Genomic DNA, 19,669 nt, shown 5'->3' with positions numbered 1-19,669 from the left:
GGATGCCCCCTCCACCAGCACTTGAAAGTGGACAGCTGTGTCTTTTCAATGCGGGAAGGGCCTTCTCCCAACAGAGGCTGTGCAATGGAGCCCTCTGAGGGGCACTGAATACAGCTGCTCTCCTGTGGGCGAGCCCCTCCTTGTGGGGGACAAGCCAGATTGACACCCCAGTGCCTACGGTCCCAATTTCTGGAGAAGAGCAAGCAGGAGCACGGAGGAGGAAGCACTGTTCATTCTATGAGGGACCAAAAAAGAGCCAAGGACCCAGCTCCCCTCCTGCTCCCTAGAGCCTCCCAAAGTAGTGGGAGAGAGAGCCCCCAAACCTACCAGAGTGACTACTAGAGACATAGGGACTGAGTGTCACTACCAGGACCTTCCACGCACACCCCTTCCTTCCTCCCCACCCCCAAAGTTCCAGGGTCAGTCCTCAAGGGAATTGTCACAGCCATATCCCAGCGCCCCCTTCCACTGGGGTGGAGACCCCCTCCAAACTGGGCAGCAAGTAAGCGGGGTACCTGACCCAGAGGAGTGTGCCCTGAGCAAGGAGGAAGCTCTGCTGAGCACGGAGCCTACAAGACAGGGGCTTGTAGTAGGGCTTTGGGAGGCTCAGGAGGGGTGCTCATTAACTCGAGTCGTCATCCCCTGAGAAATTGGGGAGCAGCAGTTTCTCATCGGACCAAAACAAGTTTTCTGCTGAACGCTGGCATCTTCCAGGGGGTCTGTCAGTGAACTGCGGACTCTGGCCAGACTGACCGTAACAGCCGGCCACCCTAGTCCTACCTATCAGAGCCACCAGTGTCTCAGGCCCCGCCCATCTGCTCTCAGGCCCCGCCCAGCCACTCTCAAGCTCCACCCAGACATTCTCAGGCACCGCCCATTCATTCTCAGACCCCACCCATTCGCTCTCAGGCCCCGCCCATTCACTTTAGGCTCCTCCAGGCCCTGCCCTGTCACTCTCAGGGCCCGACCTGCTATGCTCAGCTGCTCTGTTCTTTCCCCACAGACCCAGTGGCCTTGGAGGGTGCCCTCACGCCACCCCCCTCCCCACCCGGAGAAGCTGCTCCTGGTGCTCCCGACTCAGCCTGTGACCTAGAGTGAACTCTGAGGCCCAAGCATGCAGGGGAGGGGTTTTCGGTGTACAGGAGGTGGGGGAGGAGAGTGGGGCATCTGGGATGAGTTTGTTAGTAGAGATGTCTGTTCGCGGAGGTCAGAATACCACCTGTCATTAACCCGGGCACCCTGCCCGCAGTTCTCACCAAGAAATCACAGGCAGCTGCTTGCAGGCGGGTGAGTGATTTGCAAGGGCCAGAGGAATATTTGCATAAACATATGTATGGAAGTGTGTGTGTGTTTATTTGCATTCATTTGCATAAGTTGCTGGCTCCTTGAGCTGCCATTCCTTATTTTTTTTAATTTATTAGTTTTATTTTTTCTTTGATAAATTTCTCCGAGCCCTGAGCACAGACCTAGACACTTAAAAAAACAGACCAAATCAGCACAGCAGCATGGTGTCATGAGACCATTTTGGCTCCCATCACCATTTCCTGGGGAGCTTTTAGCATCCCACAGTGGGGAATCAGAACCTCTGGACCTCAGTTGCTTGGTGGCACCCAGCAGGGTCTGATACAGAGGGCAAGGTCGAGGGGGACTCCTGAGTTCTGAGGGTCCTGCTCATCTCTCTGTTCCCTACAGGCTCCATCCCGTAGAGGCCCCCTTATCTCAGCCATCAGGGAGCCAGCCTGGACCAGAGTTCTAGGAAGCCCAGGGAGCCTGACACAGTCAGCACACTGCTGGGTCCCCCTGCAGGCTCGCCGGGCTGAGGCTGACAGAGGAAAAAGTGAGTCCTGGGGTGGTGAGCTCCAGGCAAGGGCCAGAAAGCGGCGTTTGTAGCTAGCCTCTGGAGGTGGGGAGGAACAAGTTACTGTAGATCAAGAGAGCACATCCCATGCCCAGAGCAGCCTGTAAGGGTCTCTGCTTTTCACCCTCACCCTCCGCCATTCCCTCCAGGGCAACCAGCTCCGCCTCATCGCACCAAGAAAGCTCTAGGGCCAGACGAGAGAGAGCTCAGATGGCGGCAGCGTGGGTCTGGCATGCATGTGAGCTGATTCCCAGCACTGCATGTGCCCCCTGCACTTCTGGGTATGACCCTGGTGCCCCCCCATCATTACCCCAGCTCTGTTGGACCCGAGCAGCACTGCATTGGCCAGCCTGAGCCTCACACAGCAGATAGAACTCCTGGGCCCTGACCACATACTTGGGTGACTTTGGTCTCCTGTACCCCTTGGTGCGGACGTCTGTGGGTCCAGAGCTGGGGCAGGGTTCAGCTTCTCAGTACAGGGAGCTGCCCTCATGACCCCCCCTTGCCCACCTCACTCAGTCTCCCACTCTGTCCAGTGACTAGGGGATCACCACCTGCATCCAGCCCGCCCACAACAGGGGGGTCCCCAAATCCAGAGTGGCACCAGTATTCAGGCCCAACCCCCCAGATATGCAGAGAATATCTCTTGGATGATCCCCTGCAGTGAGGGTGGGAGAGCAGTTCCTGTCTTGAAAGAGGGCCCAGGAGACCTGGAGTGATAGTAAAGCAGGTAGAGTGTTTGCCTTGCATGTGGCCGACCCGGGTTAGATTCCCAGCATCCCATATGGTCCCCTGAGCACCACTAGGAGTAATTCCTGAGTGTAAAGCCAGGAGTACCCACTGTGCATTTGCTGGGTGTGACCCAAAAAGAAAAATAAAAAGGCCCAGGGGTGCAATTCTCTACAAAAAGGACCATCTGGGAAAGATCCAGGTCAGGGAGGTGGGTCATGAGGTCTAGGATTCAGCATTCCTGTCATCTCTCAGCACCCCGTCTGTATGTGTGTCCCCCAGAACCCATTCCTCTGGGTCCCAGAGAGGCAGAGAATGAAAGGGGGCTTTCTGCCCCCCTCTGTCTCCTCTGACTGTCCAATCCAGTGTTCCCCAAAGTGGTGATACTACCCGCAGGGGGGACTTTAGAATGGTGGTGGTGGGGGGCCTCATATACAATTAGGGGTGCTCTGAATTTGTGCATTAAATAAGTTATCTCCAGGGGGTGCTGAGTGGTTTGGTTAGGAGGTTTGTTTGGGGTTGGGGTTTTTTGTTGTTGTTGTTGTTGGTTTGGTTTGGTTTTTGAGTCATACCTGAAGTTGCTCAGGGCTTATTCCTGGCTCTGTGCTCAGAGATTCACTCCTGGCAATGCTCAGGGAACCCCGTATGTTGACAGGGATGGCGTTGGGGTAGGCCACATACATGGCAAGTGCCTTAACCCCTAAACTGTCTCTCTGGCCCCAAAACTTTTAAGGAGAAAAATGGAACCGACTTTCTGAGAATGCTCCAATTGGAAGTTAATCGTCTTGCGTCTACAGGGGCAGGAATGTCACATGTGCTTTGTGGCCACAGCTTGCTGAGTGAGGAACAGGTCATGTCACCAGCCTTGGGTAGTTGCACAGGCCGGCAGCTCGGCGTGATGCCTGTTCTTGGGGTGCCAGCTCCCTAGGAGAGCTGAGACAGGAGCTTCTGCTTCCTCATTGACCCATGAGCTCTCTTCCCTGGTGCCCACCTAGCCCAGGGCGACCCCTCATCTCTCCTTCTCTAGAGGCTTTCCTGGGAGGACTCGCCCATCAACCCGGGCTGGTGAGACCGCTGACTCAGCAGGATATGGGGAACTGGGTTCAGAAGCCTGCCCCAAAGGGTTCTTAGGGACGGGGTGTCTGATTCATCCACGAGGAGGAGGGGGACAGTGCCCAGATTTGTCTCTCCCTCCATCCCTCTGTCCCAGCCTGCCCTGGGCTGCAATGGCCCCTCTGAGCAGCGGCCATGGCATCTGGATTCATGTCTCCATTCATCGCCCTGTCTCACCTCAGAGCTAACTCTTCTTCGGGCACGCGTCACCCCACACTGCGCCCCTTGGCTGGGGGTGACATCCTCTGGGTATGCATCACCCAGTCGGCACTGGGCTCTCTGGTCTATTTTATGACTGTTCTGAGTTTATCCTTTTTTTTTCGGTCCTTCATCAAATATATGTCATAGATACCCACGGAATCGGGAGCATTTGTCATCTAGCTGAGTTCTCACTTGGACTCCGGAAAAAAATTATTTGTCCACGCAACCTTTCTTGGGGCTCTGATTTAATGGACTTCGCTGCCACAACGCCACAGAAATGCGCTGCCTTTTAATAGTTGACATCTCTTCCTCTTTATTACCTCTGCACACAGCCTCTCTGGTCCAGCTCGGGTGTGCCCATCCGTCTCTGACAAGTCACTTGCGTCACCGGGTGAAAAATCTGTGGAAATTGCCTGCAGCTCCATCCCCTGATTCTGATTCTGTCACCCCTGATTCTGTCTGTGGCCACATGCCCCCGAGACAGTGTGTCAGCCCCAAGCTGACCCTCACCTGCCCCCCTCAGTGCTGGTCCCATAGACCCAGTTCCCCCTAAGTCCTTCCGGTGGGATAGGAGGTAGCAAGGTGTATCCAGAGATGACCCTGCGGGGGGTTTGAAGGAACCGCGCTGTAACATGACCCACAGTAGCTGAAAAGGGGCATCATCAACACATGATGCCTGTTGATGAGTAAATGGATAAAGAAAATGGGGTCTCAGGGCTGGAGCAATAGCACAGCTGGTGGGGCGTTTGCTTTGCACGCGGCCGACCCAGGTTCAATTCCCAACATTCTATATGGTCCCCCGAGCACCACCAGGAGTGATTCCTGAGTGCAAAGCCAGGAGTAACCCATGAGCATCACCGGGTGTGACTCAAAAAGCAAAAAAAAGGAAGGAAAGAAAGAAAAAAGAAAATGGGGTCTCCCATCCCCTAAAACCTTGTTAGCTCAGAAAAGGATGGAGATTCTAACAGCCGCTGGCAAAGGAAACCTTGTGGATGAGAAGCAAAGTGCCATGTGCCTAGCCCAAAGACCACCCAGACCCCCAGACCCTTCCACTGAGAGAAGGTTCCTGGGGAGTCAGGTTCCCAGAACAGCAGAAAGGAGGCTGGGGGGGGGGGGCGGGGTGACTGGGGAAAGAGGCAATGGGGGAGATGTTTCCAGGGCATCTGGTGCCAGTTTTGAAGAGGAAACTGATCCAGGAACTGATCCCGGTGTGCCACAGTGTGGGTGACGGAACGATGGGGCTGAGTTGGCCATCCTTCCCCCCAGGGACCCAGGAGGCCACGGAAGGAGACAGCTCTCTGAGCACCTGCGTCCTCCAGGGCTCTTGCCTTCCCCACAGAGTGTGTGTTTGTCTGAGCGGAGGGGGCAGTGCTGGGACCATGTGGGCAGAGTGCAGATGCGACTCTGGGAGCACTTTCTTAGTGTGGGGCTGCTTGGTCCAGGGGATCTACCTGCGACCCTCAGCCCACCACCGGGTGGTTGGCTCAGCACAAAGGACCGAGAATGCCCCTTAGGAATAAATGGGTACCGCAGTGCTGGGGGCCACTGAAAGAGTCTGTGGTGCTGGAGACCGAGCCAAGGCCACGCGCCCTGATCTCCTCAGGGTGGACACTGTTCGCCTAAAGGAGGCAGATTCCTGAGAAGGCGCTGGGTTTTGTTTGCATCGTTTTTCTAAAGAGGCCACGAAAGCCACTGAGCAGAGGAACCTCTGAGTGGCTCCACATAGCCGCCCTCGGGTAGGAGGTGACTCTGGGTGACACTTTGGTGAGACCGACTTGTAGGGCTGCCCCTCAGACTGCTGGTCTAGGCTGCATGCGGGTGTAACCCCCCAGGCTCTCAGGGGGCAGCCTCAGGGGTCACAAAGAGAAGGAGCGGAAGGAAGCGTCGCTTCTTAAGGTGGGGGGGGCTCAGGGCCATGTGATGCCCTTCCCCACATTCCTTGGCCCAAGAAAACCCCACCAGGTGGGGAAAGGTGCTGTATTCCCGAGATGTGGAGGAGGGCGGGGGTGCAGCCGCGAGCACACTCTCTGCCAGGCCTGTGCCGAGTGTGGACATGAAGATCAGAGAAAGGGGCTCTTCTCTGGGACCCCCACACAGCCTCACCCCCAGCACCTTTATTTGCTTCGAAACGTTTGGTTTTCCTGGTTGGGGGAGGGAGATAGAAAATAGAAATAAAGCCAGCTGCCACCTGTGAAAAACTCTTTGGGGCCTAAGAGATAATTCAGGGGTTAAGGAACTTGCCTTGCAGGCAGATGACCCAGGTTTGATCCTCAGCATCCCATACGGTTCCCGCAACCCCCACCAGGAGTGATCCCTGAGCACAGAGCTAGGAGTACTGAGCACTATTGGGTGTGAGCCAAGATAAACAAACAACAACAACAACAAAAAACATCATACCCCACAGAATGCTGTCAATCAGGGACTCCTGGAACGAATTTTCCTACTCGAGGGCCCTGGGACCTGTCTCCAGCTGCTCAGACGTCACCTCCTCATTCATCATCCCGCCTCCCCGACCCTGTCCTTTGCCTGGGCCACATTCGCCCACATACTCTGCCGAGCTGGGCAATGCCCTGCTGGCCCCCGCAGTGCTCTGACACAGCAGCACTGCTGTCCCCATTACACACACACACACACACACACACACACACACACACACACAGTGCTCACAGGGGCTGTCGCAGACACACGGGCTCCCAGCAGGGCAGGTGCTGGGAGCAGCTGCTGCTGCAGGCCCGTGGGGGACGGGCTGCAGGATAATTCTAGAACACCCACAGACCTGGGGCTCTCGGTGATGGTGGTGGCCTCCGGGATGCAGCTCAGTTCTGTCTGCGGCTTCCCCTTCCATCCACCCATCAAATGCGCTTAACTTTGCCTGACCAGCTGGTTTATTCTGACCCCTGAATCTGGGCTGCTGGTGACCAGCTGTGGTGCTTAGGGCAGGCTCATCCCAGGGGGACACTGGGGGCTGGCCGGTGAGGGACTGAGCATCTGAGGGTTCTGACCTCCGCAAGTGAAAGGAACTAAGTAGGGTGACTCGTACCCTCGCCCATTCTGAACACGTAGCGGGGGCTAAGAAAAGCTTCTGGCTCCCCAGGGTCAGGGCCCTGGCTGGGATTGGGGGACAGCCCCAGATGGCCAGGACACCCGGCAAAGGTAGGTGCAAATCAGGGCGAGGCAATCCCGGAGGCCACCGCCTGGGGTTGCAAATCGCCCCCTCTCCCCACAAGAATAATCCCGGAAATAGGAGTCTCCAGACTGCCCCTGGGTGCTTCTCCCCCAGCCCGGAAGTGGGAGATGGAAGGCCATGGCTCAGCGGCCCCGCTCCATGCGTGCTTTCTGGGGGGAGGGTCTCCCCTGAAGCTGGCCCATGTGTGGCTGTTTTTGCAGGGTTTGTGGTTGTGCCTCCTTTGGCCCATGTCCACCCATGTGACATCACAGTGCCATGCTGTCCCTGGCATCGCTGCATCGGCACCATTGGCACCGGGAGAGCTTGGTCCGTGGGGCTGGGTTGTCAGTTGTCTGCGATCATGTACTCTTCATGTCTCCAGTCGTCACTGTGGGACCTTCCCTCCACACCCCACGCCCACCCTGACCTCCCCATTTCTGGGTTTGATAATTTTTCCTTTGGGATTTGTTTTTTAGTTTCATTGTTGGGTGGCTGTGATTTTTGGTTTGGTTTGGTTTGGTTTTTTGGGTGTGTGTGTGTGTGTGTGTGTGTGTGTGGTTTTTTGTTTTTTATTTTTGCTTCTAAGAGTCATGATTCCTTTGGTTCTGTGGCCCGTCCGGTTGCTGTTTGTTCACGCGTTGTGTGTGTGTATGTGTGTGTGTGTGAGAGGCTTTCTCTGGACTGTCAGTTGTAGACCCACTCTTGCCAAGAAACAGTATCAAGTATTTTCCTTTTCCTCTACTTCTTGGGGAAAAAAATTAATAAAAAATAATTTAAAAACTTAAAGAAAAAAAAAACTCTTAATGGGAACCTGGCCCTGTCTGTCTTCTCTGTTCTGCAGAAATGTTGAAGGAATTGAACCAGCAGCGCAGAGCGAAAGCGTTTACAGACCTGAAAATTGTTGTTGAAGGCAGAGAGTTTGAAGTCCACCAAAATGTTCTAGCTTCCTGCAGCTTGTATTTCAAGGACCTGATTCAAAGGTTTGCCTCCTTCCAGCTGTGCTCGGGTCTGTTCCTTTGTAGGACGCTTGTATGTCGCTTTTCTCCTTCCCTCTCTTGCAGGTTCCTGAAGCGTGACTCCCTGTCACAGAGCCAGTAGCCAACTCTCCTCCTCCTCCCCTCCCGCTCACACAGGCTCAGAGCCGCTGCCCCCCGCCCCCAAATGCTGCACTGGCCCAGGGCTCTCTGCCAGCAGGAGAGCCCCCCAAACCACCCTGCCCTGCCCCATGGGCCCACCCTGACTCCCAGCGGCTCCCCAGCCCTCCCTGAGAGGCAGAGGACTGCAGACCCCCCAAAAGCCACTACACATTGCCCCCACACCGGGCCAGCACAGGGTCCCTGGCACCGTCGTTCCTGCGGTCGATGGTGAACTTAGTGCCAGGAAAGCCCATCGACCAGCTGCTCCCCGTCCCAGCTCTCCCACGACCCAGCCCCAGTGGCCAAGAGCCTCGTAGCCAAAGCCTCATTCCCGTGCCTTTCTCGACACGCGCACACACTGAGCTGACGCTGGGGTGTCTGAGCACAGGCCAAGCGTGTCCTAAACACGGCCTGGCGCGGTCTTGGCACCCTCCCCTCTGCCCTCATCCCTGGTTATTTCTACCCAAATGAGTCTTCATGGTGCATGAACATCTTTTTTTTTTTTCCATTACGTTGATTTTTTTTTTTTAATTTGTCTGCTTCATCCCCTTGCGAAGAAGAGTCAGGGCCACCTTCTAGCTCCTTAGAGAAGGGAGAGCAGCGAGGGCCCGGCCCAGGGAACGCTCCTGTTTTTCCCACCCCTCAGCAGATTAATGCCGCTGCTCCTTTTGCCTTGCAGCCTCTCCGGGGCGGACGCTGAGCCGGGACTGTGCTCAGAGTGGGAGGACAGGACCTCCGCTGGCTCCCCAGTGCCGTGTTTGGACTTGCCAACTAACCCCAGAGTGACTGTGTTTTGTTTCAGGATGGCACCCTGGCTGGCATCTCCTTTCCAATCCGTTGTGTCCTTTCACTTAGAGCTGAGCTGCCGGCGTGCGAGCCACTCCCAGCCGTGCTGGCCCCTGCCGTGCAGGAAGGGGCAGGCTCTTTGTGACTTCCAGCCTGTGGACAGCTCAGGTCCCCCACCCCCGGTGCTTGGGTGCACGCTGTCCAAGCACAGGGTTTGGGGCATGAGCTCTGGGGTGAAGGGGGCATGTCCAGGGGCTTGTTCCTGCCAAGGGAGGTCTTTGTGCTGCCACTCTGGGCAAATTCTGGAACCCCGTGCCACTGGTTGCATAGGTAGCGCCCTGGAGTCCCTGCTCCAGACCTGCTGGAGAGGAGAGTGGACAGGATGCAGGGTCAAGTCAATATGGAATGATGGTTCTGCCCTGGGTTAGGAAGTCACAGACAGGAAGAGCACAAGAATGCTTGGATTATCTTTAGAGACTGTAGGTAGAGCCAAACTCCTTACAGAGAAGAGGACACTGTTGGGGGGAGTCTAGGGTAGGGAAAGGTGCTTGGACAGACTTTAAAAAAAAAAATTCTTCCTTTCAGACAGGGGATATTCTGGAATATTCTGGAATACAAGGAATGTTCTAGAATATTCTGGAATGTTCCAGGCAAGCAATGGGTTATTTGGAATTAAAGATTTTAAACAGAGATAGGTATGAGTGATGAGAGAGAGCCTACCTAGAAATGAGTATGAGTTGGGGGCGAGAATCCTCAACTTGGTCTGAGGTTCTGAGGGCCATGACGGGGAGCGAGACAGGGATCTCACCTAAAGTTGGCAGAACTGTTACACATACCTCACAGGCCCTCACCAGAGAAAATGGGTGCCAGGCTGAGAGGCAGTCTGGAGGAGAGGGGCCCTCTGGGAGCTAGAAGGCCTGGGTTCTGCGCTGGCCCTATAGGACTCCAGGTATGTCCCGTCCTCTCTCAGGCCTGGGGTTTCTCGTCTGTGAAACAGGAAGCTCGTGGTTCAAATGATGGTTTCCGTCCAGCTCCGACCTCTTCAGGGTCCATATGGGGATGAGCAGGGCCAGCCCTGGAGAGACTTCCCAAGCCAAGCACCAGGCAGGCACACAGAGCAGGGCAGGGCGTCAGGCAGGGGAGCTGCTGGAGAGAGTGTCCGATGAATGGGATCTGAAGCCCCCACATGGATCAAACCAAGCCTGAGGAGGGGCTTCTTCTTCGAAGCAGGGGAAGCCACGCAGTGACATGACATTTTGTGCCCCTCCCCCCAATCCTGACCCTGGGAACACATTACAGTTCCCCACCAATCACTGCAGGAAGGACAGCAGGACCTGTTTGGGGGGATGCTCCCCTCTGGGACAGTCCCTGAGGATATCCCGTTCGCAGTGGTCCATGAGCCGCCAGGGCTATCCCTAGACCTCTCTGGGAGGTGGGGTCCTGTCCCCTGAGCCCACAGTTCAGGCCTTGCTCTTTGCTCTCTGTGGCCATGCCGGCATGCACAGAGGGAGTGTGTCCCCAGGGGACATAGCGTACTGCTCCTGACCTTCCCAAGGGCCTTGGTAAGCCCCTCCAAGGCTGATGGCTGAGGCTGGGGTCTTCCCCCTCCAGTAGGAAGGCACATGACCAGTGGACACCCTCCTAGGGAGCCCCAGGACAGCCAGAAGGAAGCCAAGTCTTTCCCCACTCAGCGAGGGAAAGAGGCCAGAGCCCCTGGAGCTGGAGGAGGGGGAGTCTCAGCCTTCAGGGCACCCACATCTGCTAGAGGAGACCCCGCATCTGGGAGAGCAAAGAGGACATGCAGAGGTACACAGACAGAGGGCAGGCCCTGGCAGTGGCCAGGCTGAGTGAGTCTGTTTCTCTGTGGCCGGGAAGGTGGGAATAGGGCACAGAAGGCAGGATGGGATCCCACAAAGCTGGGGCTGCTGGGTGTGATGTCGCAGGCTGTGAGTGGGGAAGCAGGACTCGGAGCATTCTCTCCCGACCAGCGGCCCCCTGCCCGCCAGCCATGGTCACACTGTGCCCCTCTGCCTTCGTGTCCTGGCTCCCAGCCAATCCCCACTTTTCCACATGTCCGTATCTTGGGAACGCAGTAGTAACTTCTTCCCGCATTCTTCCTTGATTTTATTTCCAACTCATCATCTTCCTCAGATGAGGATAAGACGCAACCCATGGGTGTCCCAAAAATCCTCCTGCTGTCCCGCAAGGCTGAGGCCATTCATATCCCCACTGCACAGAGGCAATATTGTGACCCAAAGCTGTAGGAGTAGCCATGGATGAGACGCAGCTCCTGCTACCCCCTGAGAAGAACTGAAACGCAGTGTGGTTTGTAGCCAGAGAATGTGAGGAAGGAAAGTGAGAGCTCAGGGTCCACAGTAGGGGCACATGTGCAAAGGGGCACAGTGTGTGTGTGTGTGTGTGTGTGAGTGTGTGCGCGCGCACGCATATGCGTGTGCCCACATCTGTGTGCATGTCTGTGTGTGGATGTGTCTGTGTGGACATGCATCTGTGTGTATCAATTTTATCTGTTTCTGTGTGTGTAGATGTGTGTCTGTGTGTGTGTGGATGTGTGTCTGTGCCTGTGTATGGTCTCTGTGCATCTGTGTGTGACTGTGTGTGCACTTGTCTGTGTGTATATCTGTGTCTGTGTGGTGTGTGTCGGAGTGTGCCTGTACACAGTGCACTGACCCATGGGTCTGCTCCCGCTGATCCCTAAGTCACAGGCTGAATTTGGAGGCCCAGGAAGCTGTGGAGGCACATCCTTTGGGGTGTCTGGAAGCTCAGAGCAGCCAGGGCAGGAAAAGCCCCGCCCACCTTCTTGTCACTTTGCACTGCGCTGACAAAGGGAGAAGCCCATAGCTGATCTGCAAGTGAGAAGGGCCTTGTCCTGCTGAAGGTGGGGGGACCCTGATGGTTCCCGCAGAGGGGAGGGCAGTGACAGAGCCCCCAGGTCGCCACTCCACATCCCTTCACTCAGCCCAAGGCGCTGAGCCCTCAGGGCTGGGTGGGCCCCACAGGGCTGGGCCCACTGGGCACCGGCAACAGAGAGGACAGGAGACTAGCTGGTCCTTCCAGAAGGTACGTGTCTACAGCGCTCCCGCTCAGACATACTTTCGAGTCTGATGGAGGAAGGACAAAGCAGAGAGAGCTGCCCCCTCGCAGCGCCTGGCCGCGGAGACCCCAACTTTCCACCCGGGGAGCCTGCCCCACACTTGGACGCTGTTCTCTACCCTCTTGCATGAAAGCGGGTGGACAAACTTGGCCTGTTTGGTTTTCTCGAGCACCCTCAGGACTGAGCTCCGGGCTTCTCCCTCTATTGCCTCCCTCTCCCGAAGAAGCTCAAGGCCAGGGACTTTTCGGCCTAAAGTCGATCCCGGGCTGGGTAGACAGCTGCGCATGCGCACAGCTCCCTGCCCGCTGGTCAGTTGCGCGCACCTGCCTCGGGCACTGGCTGCTTATCACAGAGATAAAAACGTGAACCGTCACCCCCACCCTCCTTGGCCCAGGCACTGAAGTCCTGCCTCCCCAGGCTGCCTGCATGGTGCTGGGTGCGGGTCCGCCCCACCGGGTGTGGGTAGGCCACCCTCTGGAGCAGCACCAGGGCGCAGACCCTTTATCACCTGATCTGTGACACCCCTCACTTTCCCATCCTGCAAAATGAGGAGATTCTGCAGGGGAGGGGAGGTGCTGAGCCCAGGGGAGGGGCCCAAGACTCAGGGCCCTACCATGTCCTCACAACCCCTCTTGGGAAGCAGACCTGGAAGTCTGGGCAGCACCCCAATCTGCCCTGCACCCCAGTGCTGCCACCCACTAGGAGCCGGGTTCAGGGGGGCGGGGACTACTCTCTTTGATGCAAGGCTGCCCAGCCACCTCCAGGGGCTGACTGGAACCGCACACCGTGGTCAAGCCCAGGACAGAAGGGGTGTCTCCAGGAGACCCCTACACCGAGGGAAGGGGCCCGGCTCTGTGACCGCCTAGTACCACCTCTGTGGACAGGAGGGCTTTGAGCATGTCACTCACAGACCCTGGCTTTCCCGAGGACTCTGCAGAACCCCCAGACACACACCCTGTGTGAGCCCCGTCCTCTCTGTGAACACCACCCCACCCCCCGCCCAGAGCCTCAGCCCTGCCACACAGGGATAACGGGACAGCCCCTGGGACAGCACGGTCCCCAGCATCACCTCAGCCCAGACGAGCATCTCCCCACAGGGCAGCTATGCTGGCCCATCAGACCCCGAAGTGCACTCTGTGTGTGCACATATGTGCTGCTGCGTGTGTGAGTGTGTGTGTGCACATGTGGACATGTATGTGTGCATGTGTTCATGCATGTAGTCATGGGAACACACATCCTGAAGTCCCCGCAGCTCTTGCTTCTCTGCAGAGAGCGGTGGAGGTAGACAGGCAGGCTGACCTGACTGGGCGGCCGAGGTGCTGGCCAGAGAGGTGAGCAGCCCTCCTCCTGGCATGACCTCCCCAGTGCAGGAAGAAGGAAAGGCCAGAAGCCATGTGGGGTAAATGCAGCGACAGAACAGACTTGGAGGAGAGGTTGACCAGATGGCCCCTGAGGCTGGCTGAGGAGTTCTGTGATTGTTGTGTAACAATTGATGCTTACGCTTAAAGTAGTCCCAGGATAGAAATCCATCCTCACGGCAGAGGTTTAGGGGTCCTCAGAGCCCCTCTCTTTAGCCAGCTCCTTCTCCTCAGCTTTCTGGACAGGCCAGGGCTTGGAGGCAAAGTGACCCTTTGGGCTGCTAACAAGAGGAGCCGTCAGGAAGGAGGCCTCCCAGCTTTTTGCTCAGGCAGTGAGGTCACCACTGTCCCTCTTTTCCCGGTGCTCTCTGAGTCCTCAGGGCCCTGATGCCAGCGCCTCAGCTGAGAGTACCCTGCTCTGCGGCGTGGAGAACACGCGTGTAGGACGGGCGCCTTGCAGCTTGTCATGGAAGCTCTCCAGGGCTCTCCCCACGCTCCCCCCATAGCCATCCTCTTGTTTTGCAGAAAAGGAACTAGAGGGCCTGAGTGGCCAGGGCGGGCCTACTCTCCAGGGCCAAGCCGGGTTCCCAGGCCCCCTAACTCCTGTTCACATAGGAGTCGGCCCCTCTCTGGACCAGATGCCTCGTGACACCCGGGGACCCTGCCACAAGGGGCTTGGTCCCAGGCACGCCCTCCCCGCCCCCGCCCCAGAGAGGGGCTATGCAGAGGTCTTAGACAGGATCAAGCTAAGAGCAAGAAGCAGGCCTGGAGAGTAGGGCTGAGACGGGGTGCCCAGCTGCTGGCCTCGAGGAGCCCGCCTCTTGACCGTGCCGGGCTTCTTTCCTCTGGGTGCGAATCTTGCTTCATCTGATCTGTTTCCTTCCAGGTCCGACTTTCGGGCGCGGCCGCCCGACCCTGGGAGCCTTGGCAATGGTTTTGTATTTCCGTAGACACCAGATACAAACATATGGATATATTTGTGTCCCTCCCCTGCTCCCCCTGCTCCCCACCCCCATCCCCCACCCCACCCCCAGCCCCATGCACACTCTACACGCAGGGCCCCTCTGACCTCTGACCCCGTGTTCCATGTGGCAGGGGCCCACCCCCGGGCCAGGTCCCAGTCATGGCTGCTGGCTGTCTGTGGCGGAAGTCCTCGGTGTTGCCCTTCCCCTCCTCCCGGCTCTGACCATTCTGTCCGTCTATCTCGTCTCGTCCTCAGTTTCCCAGCAATGTCATGAAGGGCTTCCTTTCCATGCCTAAAAGGAAACAATATGCTTTTGGATAAGAGGTGGGATGGAGTCGGGCTTCCGGGACCACGTGAGGGCCCTCTGTCTTTGGGGTGATCCGAGCGAGTCTCGGATGGGCTGTGATCACGGCCGCTTGGGAGCTTCTGTCACGCTGGGGAACCTCCCAGCAGTGGCCCCCCAACCCCCCAAAGCCCCAGGGTCCAGGAGCAGCCGCCGTTGAGCTGGGGGAGACGCAGGGCCGCCGCCGGCGGGGCTGGTCGTATTGTTTCCCTTTGAGGCCGTCCTGGTCCTCGTCCCCATCCACAGCTCATGCTTTTTGATTTGCCTCTTTGGTTTTTTTTGCATGGACATGGCGAGTAGCACTGAGCAGGGCTTTTCTGTTCTCTGGGGGCGTCTCTGGTCAGGCTCTTCTTCTCTTGCAGATCCTAGGCCAGTGGGTAGGTTCAGGTGTGTCCTGGCGTGTCCTTGAGTCCGAGGCTCCCAGGGTGCGCCCGAGGCGAGCCGGGTGGCCGAGCCCTGGTGAGGAGGCGGTGGCCGGGGCCACAGGGCGCCCACTGAGGACAGCCTGCTCTCTGTGCCTAGGTCCGTGCAGGACGGCGGCCAGGCCGGCCGGGAGAAGCTGGAGCTCGTCCTGTCCAACCTGCAGGCCAACGTCCTAGAGCTGCTGCTGGAGTTCGTCTACACCGGCTCCCTGGTCATCGACTCGGCCAACGCCAAGACGCTGCTGGAGGCGGCCAGCAAGTTCCAGTTTCACACCTTCTGCAGAGTCTGTGTGTCCTTCCTCGGTGAGCTGGGGGAGCCGGGATGAGGTGGGAAGTAGGGGAGACAGCCCAGGCATGGGGGTCCCACCCAGGGCATCCAGGACAGTGGTTCTACCCAGAGTGGAACCCTGGCCTTGCTCCCCTGGGAGTGGGAGAGGGCACCGGGACCCCAATGACTCGGGGAGGACATGAGCCCTGCACTCGATATGTGCATGGGGGGGAGGAGGGAGCTGCTCTCTGGACACTGAGTCAAGGGGACCCCGCCTTTCTTCCCCTTCAGCCTGAACTCCCTGGTAGACTGTAGAGATACGGGAACTGTCCAGCCCGACTGCCCCGGCTGGGGCTGAGTAAGGGGCACCTCCAGAGGCTGGGCCTCGGGGTCAGAGCTGCCAGTGCTGGGAGCAGGGCACAGGAGGGTGAGAATCTGGGGTGTGCAATGCACTGTAGCACTGGCACACTGTCCTCCCGTTCATCGATTTGCTTGAGTGGGCACCAGTAACATCTCCATTGTGAGACTTGTTGTTACTGTGTTTGGCATATCAAATACGCCATGGGGAGCTTGCCAGGCTCTGCCGTGCAGGTGGGGTACTCTCGGTAGCTTGCCGGGCTCTCCGAGAGGGACAGAGGAATCGAACCTGGGTATGCAGTGAGCAAAGGAAATGGGGGTGAGCCCAGGGTAGGGAGCAGGTCCAGTGGAGACAACCTGAGGCCAGGAGGGGACCCAAGAGCCGAGCCTTGATTGAGGTCAAGAGCCAGATCGGAGTTTGACTTATGAAAGGAGGCAGTGGGGCTGGAGCGATAGCACAGCAGGTAGGGCGTTTGCCTTGCACGCGGCCAACCCAGGTTCGATTCCCAGCATCCCATATGGTCCCCTGAGCACCGCCAGGAGTAATTCCTGTGGATTGCCGGGTGTGACCCAAAAAGCAAAAAACAAAAAAAAGGGGGGGGGCAATGGGGGATGGATAGGCAGAAGGACCACGTGCGTCACCGTCCAGTATCTCAAGGGACCCAGATGGACTGGGTGCAGCCGAGCCCCTCGGAGCTGATAGGTGGCCTGTGAAGGGCTGTTTTGGCTCTAGAGTTGCCTTCTGGAAGGCCTCAGAAGCTTCAGGCATGTGTGGCACTGAGGGTTGGACCTCCTCCACTCCAGACAGCGAGTAGCCACAATGCCTGGCTTTCTACTGGATGCGGCCCTGGAGAATCAGCCTGAGTCAGGACTCTGGGGGGGCTGGGGAGAAGTGGGCTCTCGACTAGGGGTATGGGGGCAGCCCAAGAACACACACCTGCGAGGTGGCAGAGGGACAGGTCCTTGCGGGGCCCTGTGGTCAGCAGCCCTGTACTCTCACCCCCCAGAGAAGCAGCTGACGGCCAGCAACTGCCTGGGCGTGCTGGCCATGGCCGAGGCCATGCAGTGCAGCGAGCTCTACCACATGGCCAAAGCGTTTGCGCTGCAGATCTTCCCCGAGGTGGCGGCCCAGGATGAGATCCTCAGCATCTCCAAGGAGGACTTCATCGCCTACATCTCCAACGACAGCCTCAACACCAAGGCCGAGGAGTTGGTGTACGAGACCGTCATCAAGTGGATCAAGAAGGACCCCGCGTCCCGCGCACAGGCAGGGCCCGTGGTGGGGGCGGGTGTGGAGCAAGAGGGCGGGGGGAGGGAGGACAAGGCCCCAGGACGGCACCCTCTGGTCCAGCCAGCACAAGGGATTTGGGGAGCCCTGAGCAAAGGGATGTGGCCACTGACATGAGCCATGGACACCACAGCAGCCATTGGGGCTGGCAGGGCCAAGCTAGCCGCACCAGGGCCCCATGGGGAGGTGCCTGGGCTAGGTTCGGGAGGGCAACCCCGCAGCCGTGCCCAGGCTTGGAGGGTGGTGCAGATGGTAGATAGCGCTGGGCCAGGTGGGACGCCGCGGTGTGTACCAGCTATAGGGGAAACAGAGCTGGAACCCAGGGCAACAGAGCGGGGGCAGGATTAGTAGGGGTAAGAAAGGGTGGGGGTGGTGAGCCGGGGCTGGAGAGAGGGTGCAGGACGCAGACAGTCTCGGCCTAACCCGAACCCTGAGGCCACTGCTTGGTCAGAGATGGTGGCGGGAACAGAACCCACTTTTCAGAGCGAGGCAGACAGGGGATCGTGACAGTGACCACCAGCCCCTAGCACATGCCCACCTGCTTTGTCTCCCCGCCTAGGTGTTGGCCTCTGACAGTCTACAGACACCCTCCAGCCCCCAGTCCCCACCCCCAGCCTCTCTTAGGCGTAAACCTCTGACCTCACTGTTGGGTTCATTGACCCAAGAGAGAAACCACCTCTCCTGTCCACTCGGCCACCCAGTCCCGCCCTCCCTCCCACCTGCCCCACCTTTCTTTCTCTCTCCTTTCTTTCTCTTTTCTTTCTCTGTCTTTTCTCTTTCTGTCTTTCAGTCTCTTTTCTCTTTCTGTCTCTCTGTCTCTTTTCTCTCTCTCTCTCTCTGTCTCTATGTGTGTCTCTCTGCCTCTGTCTCTGTCTCTCTTTCCCCTCCCTCTCCTCTCTCTCTCTCTCTCCCCCATCTCAGGCTCCCTCCCTCCTGCTCCACCCTCCACATTCACTTCTGCACTGTTCTGAGTGGCCTTATTCACACATGTGTCTGATCACATGTGTCTGATTCTGAGATTTCTCCTTCTCCCGCCAGTTCCCTGGTCCACTGGGCATGAAAGACCAAAAACCCTGGGGACCCCTGGGGTTCTTGTCTCTCACTGTCCACTAAACGCTCCCCCTTCCCCCCCAAAAAAAAACCCCACCCCCTGCCTCCGTGCAGCGCATCTGCTTTGAAAGCGCTTCCGGGCTCCACCTTCTGTCCTTGCTGGGGTGCCCGCCCTCCCGTGCACACGGCCTGGGCATCCCCTCCTTCTGCACCCCCTTCCCCAGCCCGACTGCCTCTCTGGGCCTCACTTCTGTCTTTCAGGTGACCCTCCCCCCGGCCCCGCAGTTGAGCCGTGGACACCAGGAGGTCCAGCCTGGGACCCCCCTAATCATGAACTAAACATGGGGCTCTGAGTAACCACCTGTTATCTGTGGGTGAAGCTCAGGTGGAGTGAGGGCAGATTTGCCAGGCAGGGGTAGGAATGGTGTTGGCATGAAAGGCTTTCATTGTGGGGGATGGGATCAAGTGGCAGGGGAGGCAGTGGACCCTCATTACACATGGACAGCACTTTTTAAAAGGGGGGGAGAGGCGGAGCAATAATCCAGCAGGGAGGGTGCTTGCCCGGCACACAGCCCACCCAGGTTTGATCCCCAGAATCCCGCATGGGTCCCCAAGTTCACCAGGAGTGATTCCTGAGTGCCGAATCAGGAGTAACTCCTGAGTCATTTCCCACTGTGGCCCCAAAAACAAACAAAATTTTAAGTACTTAGAGCCCACAAAAATTAAAATCAATAAAACCAGTAAAAAAGTAAAGAGGGGGTCTGGAGCAATAACACAGCAGGCAGGGCATTTGCCTTGCACATGGCCAACCGGGTTCGATTCCCAGCATCCCATAGGGTCCCCCGAGCACCGCCAGGAGAAATTCCTGAGTGCAAAGCCAGGAGTAACCCCTGCGCATCTCTGGGTGTGTCCTAAAAAGAAAAACAAAAAGTAAAGAAGGTGGTGGGTGCTGGAGAGACCCAGCCAGGCTTCACAGCTCCCCATTTCCTCCCACGCTGACCCCTCATGGGGTCCCCATCCCTGCTCTATGCTCCCCTCTCTCTGGAGCAGAGCCCTGGCCTTTTGCCCACTATAGCTGGTGCAGGGGGAGGAGATGAATGGGTCACTTCTGGGCCAGTGACCCACAAGCCCAGTCCCCTCCGCACCCCCCCTCATGCCCACCCCACGCCCTCGGCCAGCTGTGCGATGTCTACACCACCAGCCCATGTGGCCTCTGTGGTCTGAGCAGGTGTGTCCCCTGGCCCCACAGCACGCCGCCGAGCTGCTGGCCGTGGTGCGGCTGCCCTTCATCCACCCCAGCTACCTGCTGAACGTGGTGGACAATGAGGAGCTCATCAAGTCGTCCGAGGCGTGCCGGGACCTGGTGAACGAGGCCAAGCGCTACCACATGCTGCCGCACGCCCGCCAGGAGATGCAGACGCCCCGCACGCGGCCGCGCCTCTCGGCAGGTAGCCCCCGGCCCAGCCCCCCAAAATGGGTGGGGTGCAGGCTGGGGAGGCCCCCGGGCGGACTGTGCCC

At 57.9% G+C, this 19,669-nt stretch overlaps 1 protein-coding gene across 1 annotated transcript in view; it reads left to right on the top strand.

Annotated features, from left to right (window-relative positions):
• Positions 1 to 19,669, top strand: part of KLHL29 (kelch like family member 29) — a 257,496-nt gene that overhangs the window by 229,780 nt on the left and 8,047 nt on the right. The window contains exons 6-9 of the mRNA XM_056123615.1: positions 7,909 to 8,047; positions 15,289 to 15,491; positions 16,821 to 17,080; positions 19,401 to 19,599. Of these exons, the coding sequence (XP_055979590.1) occupies positions 7,909 to 8,047; positions 15,289 to 15,491; positions 16,821 to 17,080; positions 19,401 to 19,599 (801 nt within the window). The remainder of the gene's footprint in view (positions 1 to 7,908; positions 8,048 to 15,288; positions 15,492 to 16,820; positions 17,081 to 19,400; positions 19,600 to 19,669) is intronic.

This window comes from Sorex fumeus, unplaced genomic scaffold (assembly GCF_029834395.1).
Source record: "Sorex fumeus unplaced genomic scaffold, SorFum_2.1 ptg000006l, whole genome shotgun sequence".
Lineage (NCBI taxonomy): Eukaryota > Metazoa > Chordata > Mammalia > Eulipotyphla > Soricidae > Sorex > Sorex fumeus.
Note: the sequence above shows the minus strand (reverse complement) of the source record. Positions and strands in the feature narration are given on the sequence as shown.